Below are 12,255 nucleotides of genomic sequence, written 5' to 3' on the forward strand. Positions count from 1 at the left end.
ATGATAAGAGTCCCTCTCGAGAGTCTTTCTCAGGTCTGATATGAGTGTGTAAAGGTCAAAGCGTCTGAAGTGTCACGTGCTGAAGGTCAGTCTACAGATGGGGAATAAATGAAAGACGTCTGTAACAGAACCAGCAGCTCATCACAGAGTACATCCATCAGATTCACATGAAGATCAGTCTGAATCTGACAGATGACAGCTGTCAATCAATCACATCTGAGATCTGGATCTGACTCTGACGCTCCTGTATGAGCTCACACTTTCTCCAGATGATTATACACAGTGCATTACGAACACTTTTTCATACGACACATTTTGGACATTTTTAAATATCTAATAAAATTTACAGTAATCTGAAATTCATTAAAAAAAATCATGAAATTCCAGAAAATAAATGTGAACATTGGATAGCGCCAGACTCCACACTTTCCTTCATTCAGACGACATATTAGAGTTCAAGGTTTTTACTGAGGCGATATTGGATTTCTCTTATTACTCCATAAATCAGAAAATACTGTCAGCAGCCAGAATAAAAATTAAGAATAAAATGTTATAAACCAGTGTGAATGAAATATGAACAAACCCTTCAGTAAAAACCCTCAGAATACAGAGAGGAATAAAACTGTGAATTCTGCTGAAGAGGAGGAAAACTTTCAAAGAGATGGACTGGAGCTCAAATCTACAGACAGAAACACAGTCTCATAAAATAAACTCTACACTGTATTTATATTCATTCCACATGTCATGGATGCACAATAGAGCAACCATCTCCAAACGGAGCGGTGCATGTAAAAACACTGGTTTATCTGGAGTCTCACCTGGAGATCATGAAGTTACTGCAGTCAAACAACAGTTAGAGTCTCATTCACTTCTCATTTTACCTGATCTACTAATCTAGAATGAATCAGAGTATTTGCAGGATTGATGCAGAAGCTGAATCTCTGTGAACAGCAGATTGATGTCTGTTTGTGATGCATCATCTCAGCCAGCACACACACACACACACACACACACACACACATGCATCATTAATAGATGTGTGATGATGTAACTCTGCCATGATTCTTCAGTCTCAGGGATCTGTTCATATTCCTGCCCGAGTCAGCAGCTAGAGACTGATTCCCTCTCATCACTGATCCACACGAGAGACACGGCTGCTTACAGCACAGCGAATACAGCTTTATTTCTTCACAAATTCTGTTTCTCAGTTTCACATTCTTCTGGACTATATTTTAACGCTTTAACTAAAATCGCAATAATCAAAAGGATGTGTAATCAATTTAATTCTCAAAACTTTTATGAATTGTGTTCTATTTTCATAAATTCTATTTGGTTTGTTTTAATTAACATCATTACAACTTAATATTTAGCATTTTAATATTTATTGCAATTTGATTCCCTGTACTGCATTATGATTTACTCCAAAATGTCCAAAATCTCAAGACATTTCACATTATATTTTAAATATGATTTTTATGACTGGAATTATGACTTATTCAAATTTTAACAACAATCCTGTTTTTCAGAAATTCTATGTTGTCTATTTTAAATTTGTCTGGATTCTGTGTTTTATGATATAATAATTGTTTGCAAAAAACAAAGCACTAATCAAAATAATTCACTAAACTAACAATTTAATGAATCTTTGAAAACGTAATTAAACGTCAATTGTTTCTTTAATTTATTGGTGAAAAAATTCAATTAAAACACTTAAATTTAATGGAGGAAAAAGTGTGCGATATTCCTTAAATAATGTTTTTATAAACTAAATTATTATTTATTTATTCTTTTATTTTTTAGTTTCGTTGTGTATTTGATGATAGTTTTCTCAGATTAAATGCTTAAGTAACTTAACCCCCAGGAAACCCAAGATGCAGATGACTTTGTATCTTCAGTAGAACACAAACTGAGATTTTTAACTCAAGCCGTTGTAGTCTGTTAGTCATATAATCACAGCTAAAATAAAATAAAACTTTAAAAAACATAAACAAATGAAACCCTGTGGCTCGTGACAATACATCGATGTGTTAAGAAACAAAACAAAACAATAAAGTTAAGAAACTGAACAGTATTTATAGAATTTGTATAATTAATATATATATGCAAAATAAGACAAATAGAAAAGAAATACAAATTAAAGTAATTTGTTGGGTAAAGTAGATTTACTTAACATGTGTACGTTTATTTAACATCTTTTGTTGGTTAACATTAATTAGATATGTGAACGCCTCAATCCAGTGACAGGGACACACATTTGGAAGGACAGGATGTGTTTTGGATGTGCGGTGTCCTTAAATAACATTATAGTCTCGTCTCATCACGGCATACATTACATTTCCTCATAGTTTTATCATCATATATTAGTTTTAGCTTGTCAACGTCTGGTCTTCATCACAGAAAAAAAAATGTTCGTTCACAATCATTTTCATCCTCGTTGATTAAATTAATACTGTACTGAAGAAATAAAGTCACCCTGGGGGTAAGCAATCTTTGGGTGAACATCCAAAATTCGGCAAATTCCGCTTTGTTATTCCATTTTTCTGACTGGATTCTGTATTTTCCGCATCACATAGCTAGATGCTCATGGAGAACCAAGATATTAAAACACAATCCCACATGAATAACTGAGAATGAGGAATTAAACCCGTTCTTATTCGCTCTTTTTAACAGTACAGCTCTCCATCTCTCACAACAACGTCTGTTTCCAAACAGGTTTCCCAACTCTCCCTCACTAAACCAAGGAAAGAGACTCAGAGAAACAATCAGGAGCTTCTCTCTCTCTCTGTGTGTGTGTTTCTGCAGGTAATCTCACGGCTGTGGACACCAGATCAATCAAGCGGCTCATTTTTCTGGTCTTTTGTTCCTGGTTCCAGCTGTGAGGTTTGAGGACCATCAGTCAGCGAGAGGCGGCCGGACAGAGAGATGGATTGGGACATTTGTAGCGTACAGTTGGGTGAGGAGGGGGTCACAGGGGCCCCGGGGCCTCAGGCCGTTCCTCTCTCACACACACACACACACACACACTCACACACACACTCGTCCCAGCAGTGATGAAACTCGTTTATCAAACACACCTGTCCAGTTCACACGTTCAAACACACACTGATTTTATGAAGTCACTGTATATATATATGATGTCTAAATGAATGAATGAACATGTTAACTATATCTGCATTAACCACATATCAAATCTAAAGAAACAGACGAGTCACTGAACGGGACACAGACATTCCTCTGTTTCCTGAGAGACACTCGGAAGATATTTCAGAACAGCACGCATGATAACAGCATCTGAACACGCTGATGTCCCCACACAATAAAGACATCCCTACAGGATTCCTGGAGCTTCACTGATGGAGAATATCTGAACATGAATATGTGAAAGATCAGTCTGTAGGTGGCGCTCTTCATCTCTGTCTCTGGAGACCAGCACAGCATCACAGGGCTTATAGCCCATCAGTACACACACAAACACCAGCGCGCGTGGAAATGTCACGTCTGTGCAGCGATGTGTTCCACACACATCTGTAGAAGGACTAATTATCCCCGAGAACGACACACACCGCTGGGTTTGACTCTCACTCTCACCAGCAGCGCTTTAACACAACTACACTCATCAGTGTCTATACATTCTTTCCCTTATTTTGGATTCTCTTTTGCATATCTTACACATTTATGCTTATTTATTTAAATGGAGGAAAACAAAACTAGAGGTATTTCGTATTGCTTGGCGGGAAAGTAGCATATCCTACCGAAAAGCATTAAAAACTGCTAGATCTGATTACTTTTCTTCTCTTTTAGAAGAAAACAAACATAACCCCAGGTATTTATTCAATACAGTGGCTAAATTAACGAAAAATAAAGCCTCAACAAGTGTTGACATTTCCCAACACCACAGCAGTAATGACTTTATGAACTACTTTACTTCTAAAATCGATACTATTAGAGATAAAATTGCAACCATTCAGCCGTCAGCTACAGTTTCGCATCAGACAGTGCACTATAGACCCCCTGAGGAACAGTTCCACTCATTCTCTACTATAGGAGAGGAAGAATTGTATAAACTTGTTAAATCATCTAAACTTACAACATGTATGTTAGACCCTATACCATCTAAGCTCTTAAAAGAGGTGCTTCCAGAAGTCATAGGTCCTCTTCTGACTATTATTAATTCCTCATTGTTATTAGGACATGTCCCCAAAACCTTCAAACTGGCTGTTATTAAGCCTCTCATAAAAAAGCCACAACTTGACCCCAGAGAACTAGTTAATTATAGACCAATCTCGAATCTCCCTTTTCTGTCCAAGATACTAGAAAAGGTGGTATCCTCACAATTATATTCCTTCTTAGAGAAAAATGGTATATGTGAGGATTTCCAGTCAGGATTTAGACCGTATCATAGTACTGAGACTGCTCTCCTTAGAGTTACAAATGATCTGCTCTTATCATCTGATCGTGGGTGTATCTCTCTATTAGTTTTATTGGATCTTAGTGCTGCGTTTGACACAATTGACCACAACATTCTTTTGCATAGACTTGAACACTTTGTTGGCATCAGTGGAAGTGCATTAGCATGGTTTAAATCGTACTTATATGACCGCCATCAGTTCGTAGCAGTGAATGAAGATGTATCATATCGATCACAAGTGCAGTATGGAGTACCTCAAGGCTCAGTTCTAGGGCCGCTACTCTTCACGCTTTATATGTTACCCTTGGGAGATATCATCAGGAAACATGGTGTTAGCTTTCACTGTTATGCTGATGATACGCAGCTCTATATTTCCTCGCAGCCCGGTGAAACACACCAATTTGAAAAACTAATGGAATGCATAGTCGATATAAAAAATTGGATGACGAGTAATTTCTTACTGCTAAATTCAGAAAAAACAGAGGTGTTAATCATAGGGCCTAAAAACTCTACTTGTAATAACCTAGAACACTGTCTAAGACTTGATGGTTGCTCTGTCAATTCTTCGTCATCAGTTAGGAACCTAGGTGTGCTACTTGATCGCAATCTTTCCTTAGAAAGCCACGTTTCTAGCATTTGTAAAACTGCATTTTTCCATCTCAAAAATATATCTAAATTACGGCCTATGCTCTCAATGTCAAATGCAGAAATGTTAATCCATGCATTTATGACTTCAAGGTTAGACTACTGTAATGCTTTATTGGGTGGTTGTTCTGCACGCTTGGTAAACAATCTACAGCTAGTCCAAAATGCAGCAGCAAGAGTTCTTACTAGAACCAGGAAGTATGACCATATTAGCCCGGTCCTGTCCACACTGCACTGGCTCCCTATCAAACATCGTATAGATTTTAAAATATTGCTTATTACTTATAAAGCCCTGAATGGTTTAGCACCTCAGTATTTGAATGAGCTCCTTTTACATTATACTCCTCTACGTCCGCTACGTTCTCAAAACTCAGGCAATTTGATAATACCTAGAATATCAAAATCAACTGGGGGCGGCAGATCCTTTTCCTATTTGGCGCCTAAACTCTGGAATAACCTACCTAACATTGTTCGGGAGGCAGACACACTCTTGCAGTTTAAATCTAGATTAAAGACCCATCTCTTTAACCTGGCATACACATAACATACTAATATGCTTTTAATATCCAAATCCGTTAAAGGATTTTTAGGCTGCATTAATTAGGTAAACTGGAACCGGAACACTTCACATAACACCGTACTTTCTACATCATTAGAAGAATGGCATCTACGCTAATATTTGTCTGTTTCTCTCTTGTTCCGAGGTCACCGTAGCCACCAGATCCAGTCTGTGTCCAGATCAGAGGGTCACCGCAGTCACCCGGATCCAGTACGTATCCAGACCAGATGGTGGATCAGCACCTAGAAAGGACCTCTACTGACCTGAAAGACAGCGGAGACCAGGACAACTAGAGCCCCAGATACAGATCCCCTGTAAAGACCTTGTCTCAGAGGAGCACCAGGACAAGACCACAGGAAACAGATGATTCTTCTGCACAATCTGACTTTGCTGCAGCCTGGAATTGAACTACTGGTTTCGTCTGGTCAGAGGAGAACTGGCCCCCCAACTGAGCCTGGTTTCTCCCAAGGTTTTTTTCTCCATTCTGTCACCGATGGAGTTTCGGTTCCTTGCCGCTGTCGCCTCTGGCTTGCTTAGTTGGGGTCACTTCATCTACAGCGATATCATTGACTTGATTGCAAATTAAAACAGACACTATTTCAACTGAACAGAGATGACATCAATGAATTCAATGATGAACTGCCTTTAACTATCATTTTGCATTATTGAGACACTGTTTTCCAAATGAATGTTGTTCAGTGCTTTGGCGCAATGTATTTTGTTTAAAGCACTATATAAATAAAGGTGATTGAAATGTATTTAGTGGTTAAATAGTAGAACAAAACTCATACTAAAAGAACGAGGGTTGTAGTACTATGGTACATTGGTGGTTTTACTGTGGTACATCGATATATTCAATGCCAGTGGTGCTAAAGAATTACCATATAAATATAGATATAAAAATATGGTGAAACTACCATGGTACATGTCCAATAACTGTGCTATTAGGCCTGTCAAAACAGTAACCATCAGGATCAAAAATAAATGGTATTATGATTAAAAAAAAACATTGTAAAACCATGGTATTTGTCCAAAAACTATGATATCATGTAAAAACAGGTTTTGAAGACAGGTTTTGTGATGAGAAAACACTGTAAAACAATGGTGTGTTTTGTACATATAGAAGATTGTGTTTCCTTTTAAGACACCTTGTTTCAGACAATTTGTAAGGTAGCTTTAATATTGAAGGGCAATCCCAGAATGCATTGCAATGTGGTTTATGACATAAAGGAGGTCAATATAATACCTGGCGTCTCTATCCGTTAGCATTCTCATTCATCTCAATAGCAGCTCCATGATTACATCATCAAGTCTCAGAGTAACAGCAGCACGAGACCTGGACAGAGCTCCAGAACGCCTGAATCAGATCCTGCACACGGCTCAGAGTGAAGACTGACACACACACGGACACACACTCAGCCGCGGGTGTGTGTGAACACACTCACGAACACCTCGTTTACACCATCTCACGCTCTCAAACACCAAACACTCACTCACGCACCGAGAGCTTGTGTTACTGAACACACAGCTCCGAAGAGAAGATTCACAACATCAAACACCAGATCTGAGGATCTCATCTCATCAGGACACACCACAGAGGAAAAACCCATGAGGTGTGGAAAAACAGCCCAAAATAAAGCAAATAAATCCACAGCGGAAGGAGAATCAACTCCAGAAACCACAAGAAATATTGGCAAACACGCTGAGATTAATGTTCTCTGAGACGGCACATAATTGGCTGATCCTCAAATCATGGGCTATTTCTGTTTTATTAACGTCCTAATTCTGTTAATGTAGTGGTTTGGGTGATGCTTGAATGCAGAAGCTCATCAGACCCACGTGATCTTCATCGCTCTGATTAAAACGATCCATGCGGAGGAGATTCCTCAAAACTCCTCGTTACAGAACAACGGCAGCAATTAACCAAATGAATGTCCCGTCATACACACAGTTTATTAGGAGCCGGAATCATTTTCCACGAGCGCTAATGAGACCACAGTGAACATGAGTGTGTGTGTGTGTGATACAGGGGCTATTAAAGCTCTTCAGCACATATGAAGAGTTAATGAAACCTGCAGCAGAGAATCAATCAGCTGCTCCAACAGAAGAAGACCACCGCTGGATCATCTTCAGCTCGCTGGGAGTCTGGGGATGCTGTGGTTATACACGCACTGTCTGCTGCTTTAGAATCAGTAAACGCTCCACAAACACAGATCTCCCAAAATAATCAACTGATCCGTGTTTGTGTGTGTGCTCACACTTACGCTTATTTACTCTATTTACTAGTACTACACAACTAGTTTCACAAGAACTACTGTGGTGGTACCATGGTCCATTGGTGGTTTTACTGTGGTATTTTGATATATTCAGTGCCAATGGTGCTAAACAATTCTCATATACTGTACACATCCCAAAGAATACTGTGAAACTACCATGGTACATGCCTGAAAACTATGGTATTGTGTCAAAAAGATACATGGTTTTACTGTACAGCACTTATCCAAAACACCAAGACATTATGCACCTTTATACTGTGAAACATCCAGAGGGCCATGTCCCAAAGAGGTAAAACCAGGCATGTACTGGCCATCGGGACTACCGGGATATTCCCGGTGGGCCGCGGTCTGGTTGGGCCGGTGCCTTATGTATTTTGTTTTTAAATCATTAATAATCGCAAATATGTTCGTTATTATATTGTTGTATGGTACAATTCCGGCCTTATGTGTCTCTCTCGTGAAGCAGTATGATTTTTTTTTTTTTTTTTTAAGGTTAGTAACAATAATTTATTTAAAACATTACAAAAAGCAGTATAAAGAACAGATAAAACGACGCGTGCGCATGATGCTGATGCGAGCTGCGAGGCGTGACGTGTTCACTGCTCATTGGCCAATCAGAATGAAGTCCTAGCCTTGAAAAGCGGCCCATTACAACAACGAAATTAAATACTTTAAATAATAAAACATCTAAGCGTAAAGGAGGGGCCGAACGTTGAGAGAGAGAAAACGACAAGCACTTGAGGCAGATGCCAAATGTGTCAAGATAAAGAAATTATTTGCTGGAAGGCAAAGAACTATAGACTCAGTGATCTATATAAATTACTTTTAAAATTCTCAGCTCTCAGGTTCTGTCCATTTTATTACAAAATTCAGACAATACCGTTTGGGCGTAAAAAAAAATGTGACGTGACAGATCGCTTTAGCGCCCAGTTCAAGTAAACCGATCATCTGTTACTTTCTGTTTAAAGATACAGTACAACTTACAGAAATGTATATATGCCACATAAATAATATCGATCAATCAGTCATCAGTCAAAACAGCAGGAGAACAATTATGTCACAGAACGTTACATTTACCTCAAGAAAGCCATTTAAAGACCATAGCAGGTTAGTTGAGAAAAATAGCCATAAGAAAGGAGTATTTTGCTAAATATGTGCACTATAGTACATATTTATTATATATTTTTTTACCTGTCATTAAATAATTGTTATTATAATGAAAACTGCATTACATTTAATTATTTTTAACATTTAATAATACAAGCTGATGCTCTATGTCTCTGTATATTTACAGCATTTATGGGAGATATATTTTTTCAATTTGTAATTAATTGAGAAAAAAATCTCTTAAAGTGCCAGGCAGAAGCCTTATACCTGCTGTCGGTCTATGTTATTAATGTGAACAAAAGACAAAGAGAAATAACTCACTGCTCTTGAATAACAGCTTTAACAAGGATATATGTGTGTGTGTTAAGTGAAGTATTTTATATTTGGATGTGCAATATCTGTAACTGAAAACGGTGCTATTTATTATATTTTTTTCTTATTTTATTACTGACTGTTCACTTGTCTTCATTCATGTTTGAACTTAAAGGGACAATAAGTAACTTTTTAGGTATTTTATTATCTAAAATCAATATTTTTATTCATAAATATGCCCTCAATGGTGTACAAATACCTATGCCAATGTTTAAACTAATCCTCGTAAATGAAGAATTTATTATCTTTATATACATGGGACGGGTAGGTCGACGGAGGCTTCCATGTAGTTCCGCCATCTTGCAAAACTATAATAGCAGAGAGGGACAAAAAGTACTAAGCCAACGCGTTTCCACAACGCGTTTTCGGTCAGAGCCAGAAACGCAGGTGCAGAGCAGTGAGAGGCGCTTGAAACTGCACCGGCAAGTTTAAAAGTCTGGATTGCATTCTTATTATGGACCATACATATGCCGCGCCACAGGAGAAGAAAACATCGTCGCCAAAACAGTCAAAAATAGAACGTAAAAGGAAACGTGACCGTAGATTACAGAAAACAAGAGTTAATGTCGGGGAAGCTTTTTCTAGGTGGAAAGAGCTAATGCTGGATAAAGATTTCAAAAGAGACGCTGAAGTGGCCAGTTTTCTTCTCGACAGGTAAGTCAGTGTTACAGTCTATATTATAATATTTTTTTTATATCTAACAATGCATATCATTCAGAAAATATAACGAATAAATTAGACATAACTACTAATTACAATATTTCATGTTTTCCACAGTCAGTAATTCATACTGTAACATTCGTTTGTTAGTTGTCATGTTGCAGTTTGTTTGAAATAACACACCTGTTCACCTGAAGGAAAACTCGACGAAGTGCTATTAGAAGACATCCTGTCAAAGCTTTTTGGTATATATCGCCTACCGTAGATGCAACGCGCATTTGAAAAAGCGAGGCGCTGGAGAGCAAAATTAGTTTGAATGCAAAATACAATTTCACCACTAGATGGGAGTAATTCCTACTCAGTGTCCCTTTAATAGTTAGTGTTTATTGTGGTATTGAAATTGGAATTGTGAAATGAGATTGCAGCTTATTTACAAAGAAAACAATAGCAATTTTTGTATGTTTTTATTTTTAGCAGGGCAAGTACAGTTTTGAACCCTTGCATCGAGCTCTGCATTTGAACATATCAGCCAGTCTACTTCAAGAATTTTTAAAGGCCTTTGATCATGTTAAGAAATTTTTTTAAATAAATCACTACACAACGTTCTTTGTCTTAATCACTCTTTTATTTTATTGTAGATCAGTGGTCGTTATAAAACATTTAGTGTAGATCAGTGGTCTTAATACTAGCCTACTATAAGCAGACAACAGGTCAGAGGTAATATGTGTAATATAATTAATAATAATAAAAAAAGTGTTATGTTGCTGCACTATTAGATTAATAAGAAGCACATCAATTAAGACCTTTAGATATTTAAAATAAAGCCTGATAAAATCATTTGCATTTTCTTTGTTTATTATTTTAATATTTTTTTCTTGGTTTTGATAGTAATACATTCTAATCAGTAATTTTACATGCAGATTAATGTATGTATAGACATGTAGTGTGTGTGTGTGTGTGTGTGTGTGTGCGCGCGCACATGTTTACGTGAATAGTGGGCCGGTCTGGATGAAGTCCAGGGCTGATTTTTTGTCCCAGTCCAGCCCTGGGTAAAACCATGGTACATGTCCAAAAACTACAGTATTTTGTGGAAAAATACATTAGACTACCATTAAAAAACCCCTGTAAAACAATGGTAAAAAAATGGTATTACGTGAAAAATAAATAAGACTACCATTAAAAACCATTTTAAAACAATGGTTCATGTCTGAGAAATATGGTATTATTTGGGATGAGAAAACAACACAAAATACCATGATTAAAGATACACGGTATTACCACAAAACAAAAACAAAAAACATTGTAAAACCTTGGAAAATATCTAAAATCTCTGACGTAAAATATTACTATAAAAAGTACTATACATGATATTACTCTGGAAACCATTGTCAAATCATGATGTACATACAAAAAAACAAAAAACAAAAAAAACTATGGTATTAAGTGAAAAAAATCATGGTATCACCATGAATATTCATTTTAAACCATGTAAGCTACATGTCCAAAAATACATAATAGAACCATGTAAAACTATGGTATTATGTGAAAAACACATCAAGCATCAGTACCTACAATAGAGAGTATTGTCCTAAAAAAGCCATTGCAAACCACGCTGAATGTCCAAAACCAGTGCTACTGCCATGGTACAGATAACTAAGTATGACAGCATGCCTAAAAGCAGACAGAACCCTGACAGATCAGCAGCAGCACGAGCGTGTCTCACCTGTGAGATCTCGTACAGTAGTTTGTAATGCTCCTCTCTCTTCTGTAAACTACACAGATTGCAGCCCATCCTCGTGCTCAGGGACACAGCAGCCGTCTCGCGCTCCCTCCAGAACGGCTCGCGCGCGCACAGCGCCTCTCATCCGCGTGTCAGCGCACAGACCTGCATGCACAACCACAGCCTGTGGCACCCGACCCGACAGTGTTTGAGATCCACTGGCTCTCTCCTTCACACACATGCACACACACACGCGCGGACACGCCCCCTCCAGCAGCTCAGCCTATGAATAATGATGAGAGGGGTGTGTCTACATCAGTGGGAGGAGTCAGTGAGCATCAGAGCTCAAACAATGAGGCTCTTTTGTGTCAGTAACACTGATGTCACACACACTCACACACAGCACTGGTCAGATATTGTGTTTTCTGGTGGAGATTTTAAGTGGTTGTCATACTTAAACTGTTATTACTGGTTGGGGAGAAGCAGTTCACAATGGAATTGATCAGAA

The 12,255-nt window shown here is 37.9% G+C and overlaps 1 protein-coding gene across 1 annotated transcript in view; it reads right to left on the reverse strand.

Moving 5' to 3' along the window:
• Positions 1–12,007, reverse strand: part of LOC128014657 (PDZ domain-containing RING finger protein 4-like) — a 63,837-nt gene extending 51,830 nt beyond the window's left edge. Inside the window, exon 1 of the mRNA XM_052598364.1 lies at positions 11,751–12,007. Coding sequence (XP_052454324.1) covers positions 11,751–11,819 — 69 coding nt within the window. The 5' untranslated portion in view covers positions 11,820–12,007. The remainder of the gene's footprint in view (positions 1–11,750) is intronic.
• Positions 12,008–12,255: the final 248 nt, after the last annotated feature.

Source organism: Carassius gibelio, chromosome B25 (genome assembly GCF_023724105.1).
Source record: "Carassius gibelio isolate Cgi1373 ecotype wild population from Czech Republic chromosome B25, carGib1.2-hapl.c, whole genome shotgun sequence".
In the NCBI taxonomy this organism is placed as follows: domain Eukaryota; kingdom Metazoa; phylum Chordata; class Actinopteri; order Cypriniformes; family Cyprinidae; genus Carassius; species Carassius gibelio.